This window comes from Eublepharis macularius, chromosome 3 (genome assembly GCF_028583425.1).
Source record: "Eublepharis macularius isolate TG4126 chromosome 3, MPM_Emac_v1.0, whole genome shotgun sequence".
Classification (NCBI taxonomy): domain Eukaryota; kingdom Metazoa; phylum Chordata; class Lepidosauria; order Squamata; family Eublepharidae; genus Eublepharis; species Eublepharis macularius.
In genome coordinates, this window is record NC_072792.1 from 64,781,436 (window position 1) to 64,808,078 (window position 26,643).

The window sequence follows — 26,643 nt, forward strand, 5'->3', positions numbered from 1 at the left end:
AATGTGCTGTAGCTTTATTAAGCATTATTAGGTCACTAAAGACAGCCTTAGATAATGGATTTATTTTTACACATTGATCCTATTTCTGCTGATCGAGAGGACTCTCAGATCCAACCCCTACCTCAGTCCCTGGAAATCTCCTTCTCCTCTTCTCATCTTTGTCCATACACATACACACTTGTCCATGCACTTTTAAGACCACAGGATATAAATGTTCTTTTGATATTTCTACGATGCCAAATTTATTGCTTGTACTAAGCCATAATGGAATCATGACATATGCATAAGTTAGACTACAGGTATCTTTTTTGAATGGAAAGAGCAAATAATGCTCACCTGTCACAGTTTCCAAGTTCTGAAACACATTTAAGATTTGATCAGGCATCTGATGAAGAGAACTTGATTCTCGAAAGCTTATGCTATAATAAAATTGGTTAGTCTTAAAGGTGCTACTGGACTCTTTTTGACATTTAAGATTGGTTTGCATCTGAATATTCATCATTTAGTAACTCGATTACACAGATGAACTTTTGAACTTCTCCATTAAAAAGTTGTGCTTGAGATGATGACATGAATGAGGTCTTGAGGGGCATGTCCACAGCCCTAAACCATAGCCCCATCACTTGCAATATTCCCACTTCCCTTTCCCTCTTAAGACATCTGAAGTTCCCACTATAGTGAGCCAAGACAGTGCGGCTGCTATGAGAGGGACTGAAGATGTCCTGGAGCAGAGACCAGTGTTACCCACTTGGGTGCAGTCATGGACCATTGTGGCGTGAGCAGTTGTGATTCCCTGGTTTATGCTGTCATCACACAGGGAACAGAGATTGAAAATGAACACAATTCTCTGTACAAAAGGAAGAGCAGATATTATATTGCCTGTTAAAACAGCAATGGAGGGGATTGGACACTGTCACTGATGCTGGAACTTAAGTCCAGCTACATACCCAGTGGTCTGTCCTTGCCTGATTAAAATACCACTACATTCTGGCTATTGTGCTTCACACTTTTTTCAGCATTTGGCTGCCAAGTTTAGGAATCTTACTCTGGATGTTCATTTGGATATGGGCTCATAGCACTATCCTGTCTCTCAGGATCAAACTAGATTTGTTGGTGGCAAACCATTGTGTGAAACTGGTTTTGCCTGTAGTGGCCAAAGCAGATAAGAAGAGTTTGTTTTTAATTCAATTATCAGAAGCATGGGGGGACCTGATTCAGACTGGGACTGTAACATGAGGAAAAGAAAGTATAGGCCTTCTGCCTGCAGGCGTTTCTCCAATATATACAGTCAGAGGAGGTACTATTTGTCATATGAATAGCCATTATCTATACTTGTATGTTCCCCAAAGTATAAATAACAGCTGACAGGACTGTTTCTGAACTGCCATGGACCCAAATTTGAGCTAGGATTTTATGTTCCTGGTTATTATTTTTTAAATGCTGGGACTTCAGAACCCTAGATACAATTTCAGACACAACTTGAGTGGGATCACTAGGACAGGATCACTAGATCACTAGATCTTTTTTTTTTCAGGAGGGGCTCCTTGACAGGAAGTAAGCCCTGTTAGAAGAGAAACAGCTTTAAAGAAAAGTTTTCAAATGAAGATGCATTGGCAAAGGGAAGGACAACTTCAAATTCTTTTCTTCTTTATAGCGTATTAGCAGGACCTAGGGGGATTGTCAACATGTTATCTGATGTTCTTTTGGCTGGGGCATTGAGCCTCTCTAAGGCAGTTTTTAATTGTGAGAATGTCTTTTTCAGAAGTAATCTATAAAGAATTGTTAAGCCATTATTACTTCTTTTACAGACTTGATCCACTTCAAAACGGCATGCTGGTCTAGGACACCATACCTAAGAATTAGGTTAGGAATTCTGGGTCATAAGACTACTATTGGTCCTGCCTTTCCATTTTTATTTAGAAATAGATATTTGCTCTTGCTAAGGCCAGAAATGTAAACAACTTCCTGCAAGCACCATGTCAAGCTTTTTCAGTGGAATCCATTTTGTTTGTTTAATATTTAAGACTCAGCTTAATTGGTTGCCTCAATTGGTATGCCTCATGTGCCTGGCAATGTCTGTTGGAGGACACTTTTGAAAAGTTGACTCAGAGGTCAGACCTTTGCCTTTGTGAATAGACATGAGTGTGAAAGGTATAGGTTTGCCAGGTCCCTTGTCTCCCCCAGTGGGAGATTGGGAGCCTGGCTCTTACCCTGCTGCCTCCATGGATTCTCTCTTCGCGCACGTGCATACAGTGCCCATGCACTCCAGGTTTGCACTTCCAGGAAGTGACATCATCACACAGGTCAAAGGGCAGGCCGCATATCAAAGGGTGCTCCCCGATGGGCCCAATTCAGCCCGAAACGGGCCCACTGTGGAGCGCTATTCAGGCCACGGGGCAAGGGGGTATGCCATGCCACCCTAGGAGGTGCCCTGCGGAGCGCTATTCAGGCAACGGGGGCATGCCACGCCAACCTGGGGGGGTGCCCTGAGAAGCATGCCCCCCCACTAGCCAAGTAAGTGGGCACAGGAGGGGAAGGGTGGGAGCAGGGGATCCCACGCCCAGGGCGTGGGAATGGCACCCCTAGAAAGGTACCCAACAGACAAGAGGCCATAAAGAAATGAGGAAACAGGACTGTTTGTTAATAACAACTGGATTTATTATTTAGCAGGATTAGAAAAATGACTGGAACACACTGAAGCACAGAGAAGTTTTATTTTCTAAAAGTTACAGACTTAAGAGATATTTTGCTGCAGCACTAAAAGGCAAATTACCACAGCCCTTTGGTACATTTTAGGATTGCCAACCTCCAGATGGTAGATGGAGATCTCCCAGAATTACAACTGATGTCCAGACTACAATGATTAGTTCCACAGGAGAAAATGGCTGCCTCGGAGGGTGGGCTCTATAGCATTAAGTTCCTCCCCAAACCTTGCCCTCCCCAGGCTCCACCTCCCAAATCTCCAGGAATTTCCCAACTTAGTGCTGGCAACCCTAGTATGCTTATATATCATATTTCTGTACATGGAGTCAAACCACAAGTCCACCTAGCTCACTATAGGTCATCATAACTGGTAATGGCTTTGCAGGGTCTTGGACTGAAGCCTTCTCCATGCTGCTAAATAATAGACTAACTGGAGATGCCAGGATTTAACTGGGGACTTTAAACATGTAAAAAAATACGTTCTGCCACTGAGCTATGGTCTTTTGCTTTCTCTGTTCTGTGTCCCAAGAATGCATTATAAGGCAGTGAGGATTCAACTCCGTGAATAGGGGAACCAGCCCATAAATGTCTGGGTTGTTTACTCTCACACATGGTATGCTGTGGAGAGGATTAAAGACCTGAATTAAGGAAACAATATCAGTCAAAACAATGCCATTTTATACCACTTTGGAATCTAATTACTATTTTAGCCGTGTTTAAGAGTGAAAGGAAAGAAATGAATTCTAACTGTACAGCAAAGCTTGATAGGAGATTCCTTAACAACCCTCTAAAAGATATTTGAGCACCCTGTTCTACCAGGGCTTCTTGTAATGGAACCAGACATGATCACCTTGGGTCAGTCACATGCACGCAGCCTAACCTACCTTAGGGGGTAGTTGGGAGGATAAAATGGAGAAAAGAACAATGTAAGCTTCTTTGGGTATAATGAAGTAAGTTAATAAATAGGATAAAAATATATACACATAACAATATTTAAACATCATGTACCCTTGGTCATCTTTCTCCTAAAAACAAAGCAAAACAAACTTACAGCTCAGTCATTATTTAGCATGTGTATAGTGTTTTGGCCCTGACCTGGATAGGCCAAGTTAACCCAATCTTGTCAGATCAGAAGCTAAGCAAGGTAAGCCCTGGGTTATATTAAGAATGAAAACCACCAAAGAAGTCCAGGTTTGTTATGCAGAGACAGGCAATGGCAAACCACCAACAAATGTCTCTTGATTGAAAGCCCTATGGGATCACCAACTTAACAGCAAAAAAAAAAGTTTTAATAATTGAAAGTGCTTGACATGCATTTTCTTCCTGTATATCTCTTACAACAGCCCTATAAGGTAGGCCAGTATTATCATCTCCATATTGCAGATAGTGAGCTGAGACTGAGGGCAAGTGACGTATCTAAAAAAAGTATAAGGCCATTTGGTAAATTTTGTATATAGGATCTGAATCACAACTTCCAGTATCAGTCTGTCATTTGCCATGCTATACCAACTCATTCTCACTTTGTTGTTATTCCCTCAAATGAATGACAACTAAGACTTGGTGTTGAGGAAATTTTCAAAGGCTAATTCCTTGAGACTTAAAGAGACTTAAAGTGGACCAGTCTCTGTATCAGGCATCTGACGAAGAGAACTTGATTCTCGAAAGCTTATGCTAAAATAAAATTGGTTAGTCTTAAAGGTGCTACTGGACTCTTTTTGATTTTGTCTGTTGGAGTAGTCAGTGTCAGACTCGAACTTTCAGGTGCCTGCTCAATCATACAACTATACTGGGTGATCTTGGGTTAGATTATAGATAGTCATACTAACTTACCTTGCATGAGTAGTAACTGTAGAAGGGAGCTTTGACTCACAAAAGTTCATACTTTAGAAATCTCTTTAAGGTGCGACTGGACCCAGCTCTTGCTTTTTGACTGCAAACCAACATGACTACCCACCTAAAACTTACCTCACATGGTTGTTGTGAGGGTAAAATAAGACAAATTCCTACATATGCTGCTCTCAGCTCCTTGGCAAAAGCATAGGGGTACAAAAGTACTTTTGAAATAACATACTAAACAAAAATTGCACAATTAACTATATATGTATACTTATTACATTAAAGGCTAACATAATCCAGGCCAATGGAACTATTCCTGTTGGACTGAACAGTATTCTCTGTTGCAGAGTGCCTGAGGGATGCTGTAAGGCAGAATGAAGAGTGAAACAACACAGAAGAACATCTCAAAGGTGGTTTGAAAACATTTTATTAAAATAAGCACACTGTCTTGTGGTGGTGGGGGGGATTTTACATTATGAATTACTCTTCTTTATATAGCCCTTTCCCAGTTGTGCTGCCTTTTCAATTCAGGAGGTGGAAAACAAGCGGCAATCCGTGAAAGAACTATAGAAGGAGAATACTCCATACCAGCAGGCTTCTGATCACATTCTTTTTGAAGAATCCAGATGTCTAATTAATTCCAATGCAATGTAAAACTTCCCTTGTTGTGTCATATCATACTTTAAGAAGTCCGCTTTACCTCCAACAATTACTAAACAGAATTTGCAAGCACGGCCCAATAATGAAGGAAGGCTCTCATTCTTTGGAGGTTTTTTAAGCAGAGGCTAGATGGCCATCTGCAGCAATGTTGATTCTGTGAAACTAGGCAGATCATAAGAGGGAGGGCAGGAAGGGTTACATCAGTGCTTAGTCCATGTGACCCTTTCTTACACGCCCAGGGTAATGCCGATTGCCACTTCGAGGTCAGGAAGTAATTTTCTCCAGGCTAGTTTGGCCCGGAATCCTGGAGGTTTTTTGCCATCTTCTGGGCATGGAGCAAGGGTCACTGTGTGTGTTAAATATCCTGCATAGTGCAGGGGGTTGGACTAGATGACTCTGGAGGTACCTTCCAACTCTGATTCTATGATGTCCCTCACCTTGTGTTTGCCCCAAATGACTGGAAGCTGGAGCAGTTCTACCTCTGTAACACTGAAGGTTCCTTTTCTGGCTTTTGTACCTAACAGGATTTGATAGATGTATTAGCTGTGAATTTTATCTAAGCTTTCTTAAGTGTATTCCTCTACACAACTCATCCTGTTTACCAGAAGGAGCCCACAGCATGCAAAATGCAGGAAATATGAGTTAGGAACAAACCACAGCCCAGAGGGAGGTAAAAGATTGCTCTAACAAAGCAAACCTCTTCTATAGATCACAAGGGGGAGGCTATAACTAGTAAATTGCAAATCAAAGTAAATTTCTAATCAAAGGCAATGACTTTTTAGGGCTTTCTTGCCACCTAATCAGAAATCATTAGAATTAGATGATTTTATACCTCTGGGTGCACTAAAAAAACTACTAGATGTACAGGTTACACTAGAAATTAAACCAAAGTAGATGCTAATAAATTCTATATACCACAAGAACCTTCCAGTGACATCCAAGAACACTGTGACTTCCTTCTGAAAGTTAACATAATGTTTTATTTTTGCTTCCTCTGACATTGTTTACATTTTTTATCCCTCTCCAAGAAGAAAATCAAGAGGGAAGGACAAAGGGCTAGAAATAAGAGTCCTACCAAAATAGTGATGTAGATGGTGAGTGAGAGCGGAACTACAAGTGACAAAAGGCACAGGTTGGACACTTGTCAGCTTCCCTCAAGTTTTGATGGGAAATGTAGGCAGCTTGGCGGAATGTTAGACAATGACGGTTGAAAAGTCCATTGGACAGCAGTCGGAGAGCCAAGCTGCAAGACAAGAACGCCTACATTTCTCATCAAAACTTGAGGGAAGCTGACAAGTGTCCAACTTGTGCCTTTTGTCACTTGTAGTTCCGCTCTGAGTGAAGGAACAGGAATAGCTTGTATCACATATTTACTTTCTTCTCTTTGCTAGGGTACTAGACACTTGACGAAGGGCGACTGACCTGAATATTGAAAAACATTGGGTTTAACCAGGTATAGTACTATAGAAAGTACCTTCCTATCTCTGATGGCCGGATCTCATCATGTGAGGCACATGCATGTGTGAACCAGGCCTGTGGTTGTTCCAACTACCAGCCCTGGTAGACAGGAGAGTTCCTGGTTAGTCTCTCATCACTGGCAAGATTTCCTTCAGACAGCATGCTTAAGGTTTCATCCGTCTGATGGTTAGGTGCAACAGTTGCTGTCTTGGAATCATGGAAATTCACTGAGTTCCCACCTGGCAAGGCATAGGCATTTTCAGCAGCATTGGATGTTGACAGGGACTCCCAAGGTATTTCACTCTTTTGCCATGGCAGGGCCACCTTCCACCCAGTCCATCCATAAAAAGCCAGGGTGAAAAGGAAACCTTGCATTGGATTCAGTACTCCCTAGATGACAGATAAAAGGGAGATATTATCTCAAAGGTAGGGAAGGCAAAATCAATATGGGTTGCAAATTTCAGGGGAAATTTTGGCAGTAACTAATAGAGATGGGAAGGAACCAGGAAAATTCCGAACCTTGCGATTCGTGGTTTGTAGCATTTCATGAACCACAAACTTTCACAAATTTGCCCCAGTTCGTGAACTGGTTCATTCAGTTCGTGAAAACGTCATTTCTTGGTCAGTATGTCTGCAGAGAGCCCATCCCCCCCGTTGCCTAGGAAATTGATCAGCACCAGGCTGTCTGCAGTGACAAACTGAAATACGAACCAAACAAACTGGCCTAAAATTTGTCACGATTCATGAGAAATGAGCTCCCACGAACTGCCAGTTGGTTCGTGTGAACCATGAACCAGCCCGGTTCATGATGAACTTTGGTTCGTATTTCAGTTCATGCCCGTCTCTAGTAACTATATTCCTCAAGAAACAATTCACATTTGTATCCTTATAAAATATACAAGACTATAGGCCAAGTTGTTACAGTGCTGTGAGAGTTCTGTGATTATGTGGTGGTTGAGCTCTAGCATTTTCTGCCTTTGCAGCATCTTATACCAATAGCCAAGTGGACTTAATCTGAGAATACTTAAATGTAGAGATTGGAGCCAGGAACAGATAAGACAGATCTTCCTACGAACCCGAAAAATGTCCCAGGATTGCAGAAAAATCTATAATTCCTCAATAGGTCCTCTTTTCCTTCCCTGTCCCCAGTAGCCTCTTCCCCTCTTCCTGCTTCCTTCTCTCCTTCCAACCCAGCTTTGTCTGCCCCCCTGTCTTCACCTTTCCCCCTCCCCAGACAGGCTCTCCCCTATGGTTCAGTTGTGTGGTGCTGGCTAAGCTGGGCCCAGTTGTGTGGTGGGGAACCTGCAAGAATATGTGGGAAGTATTTCATCTTTTCCAGTATCCCCTTCCATAACAATATTTCCTCTTCCCCTCCTCCTGGCAGCCTTCACAAGCTCACCCTTCTCTATGCCCTTCTTTCCTTCAAACCCACTAAACAACTAACATTTAATCTGCCCCCCTCCTATCTTCACCTTTATTTAAATACTGCCTTTCTCCACAATTGAGACATAAAGCAGCTGACATCGTTCTCCTTGCCTTCATATTATCCTTACCACAATGCTGAGAAGTGGGTTAGACTGAGCGTGTCTGACTGGATCAAAGTCACACAGTGAGCTTCCACAGCAGAGTGGTGATTTGAACTTGGGTCTCCTACATCCTACTATGAAATTGTAACCACTATACTGTTTTTGGGGGGGAGGGGGAGGCTGCTTTTGAAGCAGCCAGGCCTTTGTAAGCCATGCAAGTCATGTGGTATCAAGTGGCCCAATAGTTGCTTCTGGGACTGGTCCCAATGAGTCCTCCCTCAAAGGCCAAAACAGCTCTGGAAAGGGCCCTGACCTGTCCCTTTGCCTTTTACTGACAGAAAATCAAGCCTGAAATACTGGCTAAGCTGTGTTATGGATACTTAGCAACAGCCACTGAGAGCATCTGGTTAAAGCTACAAGCGCTCCTTTTTAAAAACAAACTCTCCAATGTATTTTTTTTTAGTTTTTAGATTTTTCGACAAACTTGGGGCATTTTTCAGGTGTATAGGAAGATCTGTTTTGTCTGCTTATATCTTCAATCTTCACAATTAAGTATCTGCAGATCAGGGCCATTTGGCTATTAGTATGTATGATACTGCACAATCTTGTCTCCTCCTTGGCTCCATGCAGGATTTTCTGGAAATTACTTTTGGACTAAAGTACTATATCAGAGGTAAAATTAATTCCTGTATAGGCAATGTGGGAAATCAGTTACATAGAGGAGATGCTATTTGATGTACTGGCCGCCAAGATAAATAAGGAAATCAAGCTCTGACAGGAAAAACTTAGGAGAGATCATGGGCCCTGTAATGATTTCAAGAAATGGGTGCATGTGTCTTTAAATGTTTGGTGAGATAGGTGAAGAGTGGGGGTGAAAGAGAGAGATGAGTGAGTGATATGATTGGTTGATGACAGAGAGTGGGCGGAGTGAAGGCAGTTTTCAGTTGCTGAGGGAGAGAAAAAGATTCAGTTAGGGCAAGAGAGGCGAGCTGTGTGCAGCCTGAGTGTGTTCATGTATTTGTGAGGGAAAGGCAACCTGAGTGGAAGCCTGAACTGAGTGTGTCTGTGAGACTATATATTCATTCTATTTGAAGCAGGCAAACTGTGTGTCTGAGGAGTTCTCTGTGAGAGAAATATAGAGCCTAGAGAAAGAGGCTAACTGTGTGTGAAGCCTTACAAGAGATCTGTGTGAATGAGTTTGGATGAAGCAACTAGAAGAACTAAGAACTACTTTTATGTAACCAATACGCTTCTAAAAAAAAATAAACTTTTGTTTTGTTATATCCCAGAGTAGCAGTCATTGTTATCTCCCATTCCTATCCTCAGGGCCACATAGAACCACGAAGGAGCCTGACGCTCAAACACGTTACCAAAGGGAAAACTTAAATAAAATATATTGGAATTTAATATTCCTGGTGGCAGCTAACTACCCAGAGAGTGTGAAGGGAAAGATTAAAGCAGAATCCACCCTAAAGAAAGTGAAGATCATAACAAGTGGAGGCATAAGAATACCTGATTTGCTTTTAGACACACAGTTTTAATTTGTTTGTTAACCAGCAAATAATGCCCAAAGCTGTCCCTGAGCCCTAGCAATCAGTACAGGAGAGAGCAGCATCATAAATTGGGCTGTCTCAGAAATGAGTATTTTACAGAGAAAACTGAAAGTTATGAGAAATCATAAAGGAAAGAGAACAGGGTTGTGATAACAGATGTAAATACCTGAACCAAGTGAAAGATCAGCAGAGGACAGCAGATATAAGCCTAAGCATGCAAGAATGACAGAGAAGGTGGGATGGGGTGTGTGATAATTGTGGTCATGATAGATCTTACAGATTACAGAATAAATACAAGCAGAAATATTTAAGTTGGTGAAGCAGCCAAAGCTGACTCCTAGAATTGTCCACATTTTGAGGAAGTGTAACGGCTAGCTATAGGATAGTAGAAGGATGGTGACAGAGTTTTCCAGCAGAGGCACACTACTGTGTTGAGGGAGGGGGGAGCGCAAGAGAAGACAACTTGAAAACAGGACAATAGGTGGCGGACCAACAAGAAATGTGAGAGAACAGATGAGAGTGTTGGGTAGAGATAACCAGTAACAGTGGAAGGAAACTAGTGACACAGACTGCAGATAATGTGTGATGCAAAGAAAGTAATAGAACATCTATTGTGCAGTAAGAAGGAATAGATAGTGGAAGAAAGAGTAGGAAGCAAATACCAGGAAAGCAGCATTGGAGGCGATAAGGATGACGCTACAATACATTAGAGATAATTGCTCCATGGAAAGTGATAGATGGGGCTGATGAGAATCAAAATCAGCGGTGACTCAGTATGTGGGTACTGATGAATTAAACAGCAGCAAGACTGCAAATCACGTACATAATTTAAACAGGTTTCTGACAGTAAGCCATAGTGGCCAGCTGCCAATATTGGGACAATTATTGCAGATCATGAGGTGAGCTTTCTCTTTCCTCCTCTCTGCAGATGACTGTTGTACACCTCTCTGACAATTCTCTCTTTCCCTTCCCATTCTTCCCTGTGTTCTCGTCCTCTTTCCCTTCATTTTTTGGAATGTCTTATACCTTTCTACAAATATTTCCCTTGGCCTGATGCCTTCTTAGATCCTACCTCCTCCGCTCCTGTTATCTATCTATCTATCTATCTATCTATCTATCTATCTATCTATCTATCTATCTATCTATCTATCTATCTATCTATCTATCTATCTATCTATCTATCTATCTATCTATCTATCTATCTAATTCTATTTTGAGTCCGCTCTCCCTGCAAGTGGGTCCAGACCGGAGCACAATATAATAATATACATAAAAAATAAAAACAATGGTGACAATTCATTATATTAAAAACATCATAGTACAGCACACACAGTGCATCTACATTAATTTTATTTATTAACATATTTACACCCCACTTTTCCTATGTGCCTCAAGGCTGTTTATGATTCTAAATTTAAAACATACAAAGTACACTAAAAGCCCAAATCATCCCCTTCCACCCAAAATGCCCACAGCCTATACCATGTTAAAAGCCTTAGTGAATAAAATGGCCTTGCAGAACATTCTAAAACATCAAAAAATGGCACCCCCATCACCTCCTCAGACAGCCCATTACATACATTGGGAGCTACTACAGAAAAATCATTTGCTGTGGAAGATGCCAAGTGAACTATCTTACATGTGGAAATGGCCAGTAGGTGGTAACATGAGAACTGTTGTTGGTGCACAGAGACGTATTGGGTGAGACAGTTCTAATTCTATCATCCTGCTATCCTAGTTCTTTCCAAATGCTCTCTATAATGAGAACAACTCAGCCAATAGCAGCAAAGGACTCTTGTGCCTGCCCTACATCTCTATGACATTGGGGCAGTTCAGCCATTCACTGCCAGAAGTATCCTTTTGACTGCTGAATCCCATAGGGTATCAAACAGATTCTTAACGTTTCTCCTTTGAACCATCAAAGATTGACATCACCTAGCTATCACATGAACGAGGACTTAAGCATGTTGTTGGTGGATAATATTACCAATGTCAAAAGTTCACATAGCACTTCTAAAAATCAGATTGCATTTACCATTATAATCCATGTGATCAGTACAGCATTTCGGACACTTTTCAAGGGACTTCCATTGATATCAGGTTGCATTTCCAGGTAAAACAGAAGGCTCTCATTGATAATGTTTGATGACCAGCTGTTATGGGTATAAAGGTAAGAAGATAAATCGTTTTATGTTTTTAATGCATAATTTTACTTCCTGGTCAAAAGACAATGATTGCATTTCCTTTAATGTTAAATTTCATGGCTAGCATTATAAAACTCATCTCTTCAAATACAAGATAACTTTGTCTTAGAATCCCTTTGCATGGCCCAAGGGGGGAAAACATTCTGAAATGGCCTTTGCATCTTCTACTGTTCTTTAGCAAGTCAGTGGAATCAAAAATGTATTCATTTGTATTCAAACCATATTGTGATATAGTTATGGGGGAGGGTGAATTCCTTGCTATAGGCTCCATGTGGGAGAAAATTTAGGCAAAAGGAAAAAAATATAATACTGCAACATCTGTTCACCTTTAAGTGTGGTGTTAATGCAAAACCAAGGGATGGATTGGAGATTCTGCAAGATCTACTTAAGAAACATGCAAAGATTTGTCTTACCAAATAACAAAGACTAGCATGATTTTGAAAAAGCGGACTTTGATCTCTGTCCCCAGGCGTCTCTCATTCTCTGTGTAGATGCCTTGTCTTCCCTTCAGTAAAGAAGCAACTGGCAAAGAGAAGGAAAATACAGTGGCCATGTTAGGTTTGGAATAGGCACAGAGGTTTTCGATTTGTGCAAGTTTCTGTCTTATTTTATTCCATCCAGACTTCAAGGAGCTAAGGGAAGTGTACATGGAGGGCATTTTAACGTTGCAGCAACACTATTCGAAAGACTGAGGAAGCGATCCTAAGCATGTCTGGTTGAAAGTAAGTCTCATATTATTCAATGGGGCTTACTCCTTGGAAAGTTTCATTAGGACTGCGGTCTGAGAGAATGACTGGCCAAAGGTCATGCAGCCTCATGGTTGAGCAGGATTTGAACCTAGTCTCCACAGTCCACTGGGATGTTCTTCCACATGAGCCCCATTGAACTGATCTTGCTCAGCTTTTGTGCAGAAATGCTTGTGATAATTGACCTCCTCCTCCATTCTGCTTGCACGAGAGTACTCAAGAGCCAACGGGGGATCCATGTGTATGAGAGGGGATGCCCATTTGCCTCTTCCCTCCTGTTCTACAGGATAGGTTGCCACTACTCCACCCTTTCCTTGCTATCTGTGATCTCAGACACTGAAAGAAATGATTGTGTGTGTGTGTGTTAACAGTCACACATATTTACCTTTTCCCCCTACCGGCTAACTATCTCTAGCTTGGTCTGCAGTTTTGGTGTATGCATGGATGAATGGCCAAGCACTTTTGGTAAGAATCTTTAGAGATCTTTTAAAAAAGAGAAAATATCGTTACTTGCTAACATACATCTGTATTTTTCTAGGCACAGAGGAGCATAGGAAACTAGTATCATAACATTAGCATATTGCAGAAACTAATTAAAAGAAACAAAACCAAGAAGCTAACCAGGTTGTACTAGTCACTGGTTTCACCCAGACATTCCTTTTTGAGGAACGGACACAAATAAAGATGGAACTATGAAACAGAAGCTCATCAAGGCAGTCTTCAGACCATGTCTCGCTGGCACTGACTCAGGATATCCCAAAAGAGATCTATCTTGCTTCTTCCTGGAGGTGAGCAAATGGTCACCTCCATCCTGCCCATTTGTCTCCTTAAAGAGAAACTATCGCCTCTCAGCCTGAAATCCCAGGAGTTTATTGCTTTGATCCGAGGGAAGAGGGTGAATTTTCTGGAGGCCAATATCTCATGAGTGTTTATCAAGGTAGGCTGCATTTCCTAATCACAGCAGGGCTTCCTCAGAGATTTTGCCTAATGTTCTTACTGGATTTCAGCATGTTCCATACATTTTGTAGTTTAGAAATATATTACAGGGTGTGAATTGAGCTGAGAAAGGCCACAAGGCCAAAACACATTTGTTGACATGTATATTATGAAAGTATCTGGTCATTTGTAAACTATCTATATCGTATATACATCACTATGTGTATAGGTACACGTACATTTGTTCAATAACTTTCACACAAAGGAAAGATACTTATGCCAAATTATACTGACATTTTGCTTTTTGCATTGATAGCAACGTTTTGCTTTTTGCATTGATAGCAAGGGGGGAATCCTCCCTCTTTCGTTTTTTCTTTGCTCCATTCGTAATCAGCAGTGTGTCAATTTCTATTGTTATTATATAACAAAAAAACTCAAACAAGCAAAAGGTTAGAGCGGATCTGTAACCTGTAAGAAACATATTTAAGCTCAACATCCCAAATTTATTTTATTTAATCCTACTAAAAAGACTCCAATGAATCTCTGTGGGTTGCTAAATAATATGCATTTGAATCCTGGATCCAAACCACCAAGCATGAATGCCCTTTCAAAAATACAGCAGTTGACCAAAAAAAAGATGGCAAACAAAGAGATGAGATCATAGCTGTGATCTCTGAATCTTTACAGTCAGCCCAAAACCTGTACCCATAATGCACCTCATCACTATTGCTGCTTCTTCTCCTCAAGGAGCCCCGGATGCTTCTGTCTCACCACTGATATCAAATTCCACCCTGCCTGTCTCTTCTGTCTCGGCCCCTCTCAGGCCTCACCACCATCTCTTGCCCAAGCGTTTATTCAGTTTTTATCATAGAGTTTGCTTAGTCCACCCCAGCCTGGCACGTAATCTCTAGCAGCTCCCTCTAATCTGGCCTCCCACAAAAGACAGTGCTCTTTCTGCCACTTCATCTCTTTCTGTTCCATCTGTTAAGAGAAGAGCATCGAGGATTCACTTGTTTTCTTTAACCATTCTAAAAAGCCTGGGAATGGATTATAATCCATGAACCACATCAGATTTATATTCCTCATTTTCTAGTGCATCTCATTCTTCCAATTATCTATATTGCTTTGCAAACATAACTCAAAAAGGAACTGTGATCCATTTTTAATGCTTGTTTTTGATATGTGTAAAATCCAGCTGTCTTAAGGAATCTTACCTGCTGTCACTGTTCTGCTGAAAAGCATTGGGTTGGCCAACAACACAAGTACCAATGGAACGTATGTAGTGACGTAATGAGGAATTGCGTGTTCCAAACCATTTTCACAACTGAGGAAAGAAAGGAATAATGACCAGCTTTGAATTTTCTTTAATTTCTTCCACCATACCTCAATGCTTATCAGCTCAGCAGTTTCTATACAACTACTTTGGAAACATACAAGATTGCTGATGCCTGTAACCTGGATAGTACATTCAGGGCCACTCCTGTTCCTGGTAGAGGTGTGGCTCTGAAAGAGATCACATGATGCGACCTAGCCTATGAATGAACCAGCCCTTGAAATGTCTTTTTATGCCCTCTCCAAACTAAAATATGACTAAAGAGATTGAAATATTTTTTGGAAAAGACTTAATATCCAAAAATGAAAATTTTACAAATCAAAGAAAAATAACTGCTAACAAAATTATATTTTGTTTCATTTTCTATTTACAGAGCCAAATTGTTTACTCAGTGTGTGTCTCTATAGCTAACAAAATGAATGGATATGAGAAACATTTCCAGCTTTTGTCTCTGTGTTCAACAAAAGCAAGTAGAGGGAAGTGGGATCTCTCTTGCTGGCTCCACTTCCGAATGTCTATGCATTTACCTGAATATCAACAGCAAGCCCTGTATGTGGACAAGCGTGGCCTCCTCCACACCACCAGGAAAACAGCAAAAAGCGGGATCCTGATTATGTGAAAGCAACTAATTGTATTGCATACTCCTCACTGCAGACATTTTGATTGAACGTATGGCTGTCAGGAGTGGGATCAGTGAATACTATTCAGAGAACATGCAGACACATGTCTGAAGAAAGCTGTAGAAATGACTTAAAATGAACACCTGTGGCAAAATAATAAGCTTCACAGACATAAAAGATGTTATTTCTGACAAAACTAGAAATGATCTTGGCCAATGCATGTCTTCATTCTGACATTTACAGAGGATTCACAGGTAAAGAGGGAATGTATAGGGGAAGAACAGTGGACAGAAGTAACAGTTGCCTTCACCCTTCTCATGTCTTCTGATTGTCCCCTGCAAACTCCCCAAAGCTTTTTCTCCTCTCCCCAAGTTGACCACACTTCTAGTTTGAGGAAAGCTGCCCAGGACACTTATAGGGGAGAACCAACAGCTAGGAAAAGGGTTAAGTACTTCTCACATCACCACATTATTTGAACTTTCCTTTTCCCTTACAGTGTGTAGTTTAGCCCTTAGGAATCTAACTAGAGGATTCAAATGCATTTTAAACAAAGAAGTTCAGGTGTTCTTATATGTACCCTTGTTTTTATCAATAGCTTCCACACCAACCAAGAGCCAAGACAGTGGAGCCAACTCTTGATTGCTGACTCTTCAATAAGTCAGAAGCCATGATGAGCAACTGTAAAATGACGAGAGGTGAGATGATGGCTGTGGTGGATTTGAAGACCAGCAAGCTTCTTCCACCACCACCTATCATAATAGTTATCAGTGCTGCTGGATTAGACCCTCCCCGCCCCGCCCCTGGCTAAAACCATTGATGCTCCTTCCCTCCCAGTTCTGCAGAAGTGCAAACTGGGGATATTCGACAGGGCTTCCTGATCTCTTGTGACAGGCTCCTCGTCAAGGACACAGGGAAGCAATAGCGTGGGTAACAAAGGGCAGAAGGGCCTTTGTTGAGGTACCACTTTCTGGACCCAAACAACTGCCCAACCCTGAAAGAAACGAAATTTATTAATTCATTATAATATTAAACCAATTATAGAACTTAAAAGCTAGACAAACTCATGCTTACCTAGAAACTGAAGGGTAGTATAGCATAGCAATTCCCTCCACGCACAATAGGATTGCCAAGCCCCATGTCATCATGTGATACAACACAATTGTACTGGAAATACATAACACAGAAAACAAAATGCTGAGGATATTATGTCATACACATTTGAAGTCTCTTCAAAATTAGAGAACTCTCTTATCTTAAAAAAGATGTATAGTTTATGGGGAGATAGGTTTTTGTAAGGAGACCCTATTTAATCTTGCAACTCATGTCATACAAAGCTGTTCTTATTTAAATTATTGCCAATAATGTCATTTGGGAAACTTCAAGAACCAAACTCTTTCAATTAAAACTAAGCAGAGCAAAAACCAACTAAATGGTTGTTCCTTCCTCACATAGAGAAGATTAAAAAAATTGTAGGAAGAAATAGTTGAACTTAATTGAGACCTACTAGACATCCAAAAAAATAAATTTGGCATGTCTGATCTGTTTAAACTAAAATGGGCTTGTGCATGCTGCCAAGCTCCAGGTGATCTCCCAGAATAAAAACTGATCTACAGACTATGCAGATTAGTTCCTCTGGAGCATATGGCTGCTTTGGAGGGTAGACTCCTCCCAAACCCAACTCTGCTCTGCCTCCCAAATCTCTGCCTCCCAAATCTCCAGGAATTTCCAAACCCTAGTCTTGTGTCATATTGGAAGTATTAGGTTAAGATGGTGATCTAATCCAAATGCCCTCTTCACTGCAGACCCATCCCATGTGGCTTTTTGTCTGCTTGGGTCCCATGATCTCTAGCATAGCCTTTTGAGAGGTTAAAACGTGACACTTCTCCCTCTTGCACCAGTGGCAAAAGTGTTCCGATCTAACCAATTATTCTAAAACGTTATATTACTTAAATTTTGTACCTCAGTCCTGCTGATCTTCTAACTACCAAGTAGGAGTCTACAGCATAGCAAAACAGCCACCAAAAGCCAGCACTGTACAAGAGCTGTATCCACATCTGAGAAATGGAAAATATCCTACATGTCACACAACTGCTGGAAATGACATCATTATTACTTTTAACCCCAAAATGGCTGTTCAAGTATATTTAACACACTCTCTCAAGTTGTACATCAAAGTCATGAGTGCCACTGAAGTTCTTATGTTATTCGTCAGTCGGCCAGGTCTGATGTGTAAATGGGTATACTAGGGTTTCATCCAGGGCTTTTTTTCTGGGAAAAGAGGTGGTGGAACTCAGAGGGTTGCCCTAGGAGAAAATGGTCACATGGCTGGTGGCCCCACCCCCTGATCTCCAGACAGAGGGGAGTTTAGATTGCCCTCTGTCTGGAGATCAGGGGGTGGGGCCACCAGCCATGTGACCATTTTCAACAGGTTCCAGAACTCCATTCCACTGTGTTCCAGCTGAAAAAAAGCCCTGGTTTCATCTATGTATTTAATTCATTGAGCTGCTACTTCTATAAACATTTCAGATGTAGATATTTGTAAAAAAATGTTTGACTGCAGATGTTGCCAAAAGATCAGATTTTTTAAAAATGTTAAGCATAAAAATATTATGCAGTATTGCTACTAAAGCAAGCTTTTAAAGTCTGATCCATACGGTGAATTTTGGTGTCACTGCCTTTCCTTGGCCATTGCTACGTGCATGCCTACAATTGTAAGGGAAATGTCAATGCAAACCAGATTGTAAGTACATATAATCACTGCTGTTCTCAGTTTGGTAGATTAAAGTGGGCAAGGGACAAATCCAGTTAGTTTGGAATGAGCTTCCCTTTTTAGTCTTTTTTTATTGCAAGGCACACCTTGACAGGCAAGTTGTTGGAATTTAGATTATGGTTTTAATTTTATTTCTGTTGCTAAAGAATGGGTTTAATTTGCTGTTATTGTGTTGGGTTTAGTAGTTTCAAGTATTGGATTGTTTTATTTTAAAATTGTAAGTCATCTTGGGTGATGGAAGACATGGGATAGAAATGATTTAATAATAAATATATACCTATTATTGCAATGGCTAGGAAAGCTGCAGAAAGGGCTGCCTGAACGTTCAGAGTTGCACGTTCCTAGTCCAGTGCATTACCAGGGCTGCTAACATATAAGACAATCAACTGTACAATCCCAAGAATGCTTTCCAGGTAGATAGACCCATGGAGTAGACTTGAGTATAGCTGCTTAGGACTGAACTGTAACTGTGTAAACTCTGCTTTAGTGCATGGACAGTAGCCCTTTACATTAATATAACTGAATAAAATAGCCAGGACTGCAAGCATTATTTTATTCAATCATCTGCAACTGGGCCAGTTAGCAGGTTCACAAGCAAAGTATGAGGAATTCCTTTCAAAAGCACCAAGCCTGTATCAGGAGGACCTATGCATGGAGAAGACAATGAATAGACTGGGTCCTGGAGATGGTCTGTTTGTCATTTCAGAAATAAAACAAAACTTTTTTGCTGCATAACTCATAAGATTGGGTGTTACAAGTTTGTATCAGGGCATGAAAATGACAACCAAACCTTGGACTATGTACAAACTAGCTCTAGTAACTGGACCATGTGCCCACGTGATACCCAAACAGAACTTGCCTATTTGGATCAATGCATTTGTATAAAAGAAAAATTACTATTACATCTAAGAAAATGGTATTCCTTGATTTTTCTAAAAAAGCAAACAGCAACCATCACACTGTTTATATAACTCTGCAGTGTATTTGCCTAAAAAGAGACTGAAACTGGCATGTAAAGGTTTCAAAGAAGCTGAATTCTATGGCATTTCTCTGTGGATAATGCACATTTTCTCCTACAAGTAGACCTTAGATAATTGATCTTTCCTGTCTATATTTATAACATTTTTTTTCAGAAAGGGCTGAATTTTGTTGCATACTTCCCCTTTTGCACTGGCCTGCAACCTTTTTTTCCACTCCAGCTTTCTCTTTAATAATAACATTATATACCGCCCTTCAGGCCTACTTAATGCCACACTCAGAGTGGTTTACAAATTGTGTTATTATTATCCTCACAACAATCACCCTGTGAGGTGGATGGGGCTGAGAGCGCTCTGAGAGAGTTGTGACTGACCCAAGGCCACCCAGTTGGCTTCAAGCAGAGGAGTGGGGAATCAAATCCGGTTCTCTAGATTAGAGTCCCGCCACTCTTAACTACTATACCAAACTGGCTCTTTAGTTGAGATCTCTATTTTATATGATGTTATATTTTGCCTTACTTCTTTGTCATTATTACCTTGGTAGCAAATGACCATTTATTGGCATGCCACAATTTAATCACCCTAAAAATCTATTTTCTTGTTGATCCCTAATCTCAAAAAGTCAGTGTTGTTTCTCAAAAGATTATTCACTGGATGAATGCAAAGTAAGGCTGCCAACTGATTAAAGAAATGTTCGTTGATTGGTCATCTAACCAATTTATTAATTGTATGCATTTTTTCCCGTTTTACAAAAATCTCAAAGTCATTGCTGACAACAAGACCTCCTTTACTATTTTCTCTTTTGTAAGTCATAAAAATAAACATATGTATTTGTAATTCACAGCCGATTGTTTAAACATTTCCCATTAATTCATCAATTTAAGAGAATTAGGGTTGCCAACTCCAAGTTGGGAAATTCTTGAAGATTTTGGGGCTGGAGCCTGGGAAGGGCAGGTTTTGGGAAGGGAAGCAGCATACAATTCCAGAGTTCATACTGCAAAGCTGCCATTATCTCCAGGGGAACTGATTTCAGGCCCCACCTGGAGGTTGGCAACCCTATGCAAGATACATTCTCGCCTGTATACTGTACGGCTGTATAGAGAGGGTCTTTATGGACTCAGCAGTGCCCTGTGGTTCTGCTTTCCCTTCTACCAAGAGATCAGAGCATAAACATCTTCTGTGACAGGTAGTTTGGCCCTCTGATTCTTTCAAATTTCTACTTTGATGTTGACTCTGGCAGTTTATCCTTCAGTCATGTCCTGATACAGGAAGAGGTTTTAGCATAAAGCTCAGAATTTTTTATTTGGGATGATTTATGTACACTGGATTTTAACTGTATTTTCAAGTCAACTGTTCCCAACATATCTACTTGATGGTTCTAATGCAGTGGTTCTCAACCTGGGGCCATATGGCCCCCCAGGGGGCCCCAGGATATTCCAAGGGGGCCACAGGTAAAAAGTGCATAAATGGGGGGCCACGGCACAAGACTAGGGGGCCACAGAGGGAAGTGAGAAGTGAAGAAAACAGAGAAGTGACTGAGAAAAGAAAACAGAAAAGACAGTGTGTGGGGTGCTGTTTCTTCATGCAAGTGTAACCCTGAGTCCATTAGGGGGAGCTAAAGAGCAGGGGTATTCCATATAAGGAAGAAAAAGCGTAATTTACTGGCATATAAAATAGCTACCTTTATACCGGTAGGCAGGGCCGGATCGAGGGGGGGCAGTCTGCCCCCGGCGCCACCAGGGAGGGGGCACCGGGAGCAGCTGCCGGAGTGCGCGGGCAGCAGCGCGGGCAGCCTCGCAGCCCCCCGCGCTGCCTTTCGTCTGCCCTGCAGGACAGGGGGCGGCTGGCTTGCCGCGCACCCCCTGTCCTGCAGGGCAGGCAAAGGGCAGCGCGGCCGCCCATGCCATTCACCTGCCCCGCAGGAGAGGGGGCAGCCGGCCACCCTCTGTCCTGCAGGGCAGGTGCATAGAGCAGGCAGCCTCGCAGCCCCCCCCCCCGCTGCCTTTTCCCTGCCCTGCAGGACAGGGTGTGTGGCAAGCTGGCCGCCCCCTGTCCTGCAGGGCAGGCGAAAGGCAGCGTGGGGGGCTGCAAAGCCGCCCCCCGCCATTCGCCTGCGGGGAGGCGAATGGTGCGGGCGGATTCCCAGCCCCGCACACTGCTTCCGCCGCCCTGCATGATGACATCACCAAAATGACATCATCACGCCACGCTGGGAGTGCGCGCGCACTCAAGGTCGGACTAGGGTTGTCCCGGGTGCCGGCAACCCTAGATCCAGCCCTGCCGGTAGGACAGGGGGGTCACAGGAAGGAAACAAGGTCAGAAAGGGGCCACGGTCAGAAAAAGGTTGAGAAACACTGTTCTAACACACACTGCCTGAATTTGCAGGATAAATATCAGGACCTAAACATGATAATTTAGAACCACATAGTAGCATTTCATTTGTTTGACACACGGTGATATTTTATACCTACCGCACTTCCCACACAGAAGGCAGCAGGCCATACATCAGTGCCATTCGCCACAGATATGTTTGCAACAAAGCCTGGAAACCCTAACCAGACGGTTGATCTGAAGATTATACCTATGGGAGGGAAAGTCAATATGAGTGTGCTATGACTGGCTAATTCTGTTTTGACACCGAGTGGATCCTATGGAAGATTTCCACAGAGAGAACAAGAGATTTCCACCAACCCCCCCGCCCCCCGTCTCCTGCAGCAGATCTCCAATTCCCCCTTCATGCTGTTCTGGGAGGGGGTGTGTGTCCCTTTCACACAAAAGCAGGACTTCGTGGCTGCAGCACCCAGGGGCAGGTCAAAATGTCGCAAGCCCTTCCATCAGCAGGATACTGTACGAAAGTCTCCACAAATATTTTAAGGGAAAATAGAGTTGTATCAGCTTTGGGTGGGTTGTACTGTGAAATGTTAAAACCCATCAGTGCTCTGAGTAAACGTAATAGCTCCTTTTGCTTGAAAGGAGCAGAGCCACCTCTCATGAGAGAATTACATGTTTGCTCCAGCTTCTGCTCACCACATCCACCAAGAGGAGTCAAAGTGAGGGCATACGGTTCCTACAGCTCAGGAGTCATATGCTTGCTTTCAAGCCCTCATTTCAAGCTGCAGTCATGGTCATATGAGTGACCAGAAGGGAAACTATAAATTTTGTTCATGAATTGAGATAAATTGGGGATTAAACGCTCAAGACTTTCAACCACATTCAACATATAAGTATGGCACTGGAAGTTGAAGCCACTACGGCCTCACATGTTGCCCCTTGTCTAGATTCAGTTTGTCATTATTGTCAAACCTCTCTTGTGTTCTCTGTGCGAAGTTATGTCTGTCAGGAAGCTGAATAGAGCACTGTTCAAAGCCAATATACATGCTAGACAATAAAATTTTATGTTCTGCAGACAGGAAATGCAAAAGCTGATCTGAGCATCCTTACAGTGAAGCAACAAATCCTATCTAGATAGATGTAACATGTTTTCTTCATTTTGAATGTGCAAGAAGTTTTAAATTATGGAGGACAACTGTCTGACACTCCCTTTGTGGTTAAAACTAGGACACCACCATATAAATACGTAACTGACTTTTTGTTTACATTTTTGTTAGCACTGACAAAATGCTGAGTAACTGGTTGGTCACTATGCAGACAGGATGTTGGACTAGATAGACCACTGGTTGGATTCAGCAGGGCTCTTCTTACCTGGTACAATATCTGGCCAATAAAAATGCTTTTGTATTCAGCTTCCAACATAACAAGGTACTGGTCAATCTGATACTGGAAGGCAAAAATGGCATCCAGGCAAAATATTGACAGACAAACTTCTGTATTGATTGCGGCTAGTCAATCCACACAGTCCTCACAGTCTTTGACACTCTGCTCAGTACTTTTCATCCTTTTAGAGAGGTCTACTCTAACCTTCAAAGAATATGTTTGTTTCCCCTATGACTTAATAAAAAGTCATTCCATACATTATGCAGGATAAACTTGAGTTTGATACCCAGACCTAGTTTACACATGCATAATGAGGCAGGAATTAGCTGACAGAATGCTGCAGAGGTAGAACAGACTGCAAAAATTCAGACCGCACATGGGATGTCCCTGGGGGGGGGGGGGCGTTAGTAGAACAGGGAGAACAGTCCTACTACTTGCTTTGATTGCTGTGTTAGTTTCTGTTTTCAGGCAGTTTTCAACGGGGGGAACCCAAAATATTTCATTATTCTCTACCTGCAGCTTCTTCTACTGTATCTTAATTATACCAATTCAGTCTCTTGCATGTGTGAAACAGACCAGAGTGCATTCAACAGGAGCTGCCTCTGATCACAGCTTCCCAAGACATGTACCTTTATGATATATTTTCATTCTATAGTATTTTAGTTGCTCTTTTGATTAATTGCTTTGGGGAGACAAAATTTGCCTGAAACGATTAAAATGTAATAAATGTAATAATAAACAAACATTTGTCTTGATCCCTTAAACATTATAACATTTAAAATATCTAAAAATCTTTTGAATTTTCAAATATACTTACACCATGTTCTCAAAAATACTTATTTTTGAATTAATTTTAGAATTAATGCATCTATCTCTTGTATAAATATGCATATATCTCATCAGAATCAAAAACATTCTTTTAGGCTGGGAAGCTATAAAAGGACTTAAGAATTCCATTCATGCCAACAGGTTGTACTAATACCTTTCAGAGACCACAGAAATACTAAGGAATGACTGAGAAGAATCAGGAAAGGGGAGGGGAATATTAAAATGCTGTAATTGTAGAAGTATCTATTTAAACATTTTACTTTCGAGAGGGATTGGATTTTAGGTCTTTGAGTCAGGGGAGAGAATCAGATGCCCATGAAAACTTGTTACAAATAGTTTTGAGCTGTTATTGATATCAATAACATATTAGTACAGAAGTAAAACATGGATTTTAGCAGGACTTAATTCTGAATAGCAGTGATACAAATGTAGTATCAGAACGGTTGGTTATTTCCTAATAGTCTCTAGTCTACCCAGAATGCAAAAATTGTTAAACCAAGAGCCAATCAAAGAGAAAAGTCCACTAGATTTCTTCAGCTAATCCCACTTGCAGCTGATGGCCAAGTGTGGCAAATGAATCATGCTTACCTAGAGAGCCAAGCATGTCACAGGCAGAGATGAGGAGGAGGATGGTGGTGGAAGAGGAGGCTTTAGGCATCTTCCGGGGGCCTTGTCCCTTCTTGGGGAGGAGTTGCAGGATGCTGAGCAGCAAATTGGCCGATGCACTGCCAATGCAAACCCCACAGAAGACCTCCGGTTGGAAAGTCAGGACCAGCCGTGTGGCTGCATCCCGGTTTGGGCAACAGAAGGTCTCTAATCGGGGGGAGGCCATGGAAAGTGTGGCTAAGAGCAGAAGGCCAGCAACAGAATGAAGCAGCAGCTCCTCTGGTTTTGAGGAGGGAGCTGAGACTCTTCATGTTTCCCTTTAGCTTACAGTGATGAGAGTCACGGGATGACTGGGTCATGTGGTGGTGGTGCTGCTAGTGCTAAATCCCCTGGAGCTGCCAAGCTTGGGCTTTGAGCCTTTGCTCAAATAGAGACAGAGAAAGCAGAGCAGCAACACAGAGCCTAATCCTAACCATGTTTCTTCTGTTCCCTTGCTCCCAGGGCATTGGCAGTCATTCACTCAAAACTTGCCGGTTGCACAACAGATGTATGAAAAGGGAAACCCATCCAAGCTCTGGACACAGTGCAAGCTGACAGAAGGAATCCTCTGAAGGTTACTTTTCAACCCCTATTTAAAGCTTGCTCTACAAATCATGCTTTAATTGACTACAAATTAACTAGAGATTAGCCAAGAACAGTTGGATTTGCATTAAGGAATAACCAATGTTGTTTCAGACTGTGAAAGCCATGATTTAACTTCTGTTAACTAAGGTTAGGAAGAAATGCAGGAAGAAATGCTAGGTGACAACTGTGATAATTTTTTATATTTGGAGTAATAATCTTGGAACTACCATACCCTTGTTCTATGTACAAAACTACCTAGCCTCTTAATCATGCGCACTAGGCAGAGTAAATCACAATTTCACCACTGATTTTGCATGTTTTGACTAATATAAACTGCTATGGCATGGATGCTGCTTCCACGTAGCTGAGCCGCAGCAGAAACACCTGTAACTGGAAATCATGTCTGTGGGTGATTTAACTGTTTTCCATGCCAGTGCCATTTTGTTGGGTGCCACTTGCTGCTAGGACTTGATAATCTGCCCCTGCCCACTTGGTTCTTGGTTAAATATGCTACTACAATGAAGTGAGAATATAACCAAGCACAGGGGTCATTCTGTAGAAAAAGAGCTGGAGGAACTCATTAGCATGACTCATTAGCATATGCCATGCCCCCATGCCATCACCGGAAGTGGTTCATTAGCATAACATTTGCATATGCCCCGCCCCTGACATCTCCTATCCTGGCTGTTTTGGACCCAATCCTGGCCATTCAGGGCCGAAATTGGGCCCAAAATGGCAAAAGGGGGCTGAAAATGGTGAAAAGGGGCTGAAAATGGCCAAAAGGGGGCCCAAAATGGTCAGGATCGGGCCACTGCTGAGTGGAAGAGTGATCCAGCACCCATCAGAGGCCTGATCCGGGCCACTTTGGCCCCAATCCAGGTGGAAACAAGCCCAAAATGGCCGAGAGACAGGTGGGCGGGGACACCTGACATGTGACCTCTTTGGGGAACTGCCGGAACTGCGTTCTGGCACGTTCCCCCTCGAAATGAGCCCTGACCAAGCAAAAGTTACAAAGAGGCTGCACTATTTCTCCTTTTTTCCTTGTTTGCCCTTCCTTCAAGAAGCTCAAGAAAGCATACCTGTGTCGCTCACAGGGCTGGGCACAGCAGGCAGGAGGCTCACTGGTACTGCAGGGCTGAACACAGCAGGCAGGAGTTCAGTATTACAGAAGACAGCAAACCAGGGTCCAGGAGTCAGGCCAGGTGTCAGGGTCAGGCTATCAGTCAGAGAGAGAGGGGCAGGCAGAAGAGTAGTCAGTAGGCAGGCCAAGGTCAAAGTCCAAGCAAGCAGTAGAGCAGGGTACACGAACGTCCAGGTAGCAGGGAGTGGCGAGCTGAGTTGCTTCCATGCTTGGTTTCCTCAGCGTCTTCCTTTATTGCTGTCCTAATGAGGGACAGCTGTTGCCTCTCCCTTAAACAGCTCAGCTCGGCGTTGTGCTTGCAGACGGCCACTCCTACGCCTCTCCAGAAGCGCTGCCTTATCTCTAAGTTTCCTCCTTTCAGCTGGCCCCAGAGGCTCGGATTTCGCGCTTGCCTTGGGGGAGTCTTTG

The 26,643-nt window shown here is 42.3% G+C and overlaps 1 protein-coding gene across 1 annotated transcript; it reads right to left on the reverse strand.

Annotated features, from left to right (window-relative positions):
* Nucleotides 1-6,557: 6,557 nt before the first annotated feature.
* GPR143 (G protein-coupled receptor 143) lies at nucleotides 6,558-24,696 on the reverse strand. Its single transcript, XM_054974760.1, has 8 exons — nucleotides 24,453-24,696; nucleotides 21,794-21,903; nucleotides 17,535-17,629; nucleotides 16,647-16,739; nucleotides 14,837-14,946; nucleotides 12,354-12,462; nucleotides 11,772-11,889; nucleotides 6,558-7,047 (listed from the first exon to the last, which is right to left on the reverse strand). The coding sequence occupies exons 1-8, from the start codon at nucleotides 24,694-24,696 to the stop codon at nucleotides 6,748-6,750; spliced, it is 1,179 nt and encodes a 392-aa protein (XP_054830735.1). The 3' UTR covers nucleotides 6,558-6,747.
* Between the last annotated feature and the right edge of the window lie 1,947 nt (nucleotides 24,697-26,643).

Coding starts and splice junctions, on each gene's coding strand:
- GPR143 (XM_054974760.1), bottom strand. CDS start 24,696: ATGGCCTCCCCCCGATTAGAGACCTTCTGTTGCCCAAACCGGGATGCA. Junction 12,463..14,836: donor CAGCAGAACAGTGACAGCAG/GTAAGATTCCTT, acceptor TCTCTTTGCCAG/TTGCTTCTTTACTGAAGGGA. Junction 11,890..12,353: donor ATGCTAGTCTTTGTTATTTG/GTAAGACAAATC, acceptor TACCCATAACAG/CTGGTCATCAAACATTATCA.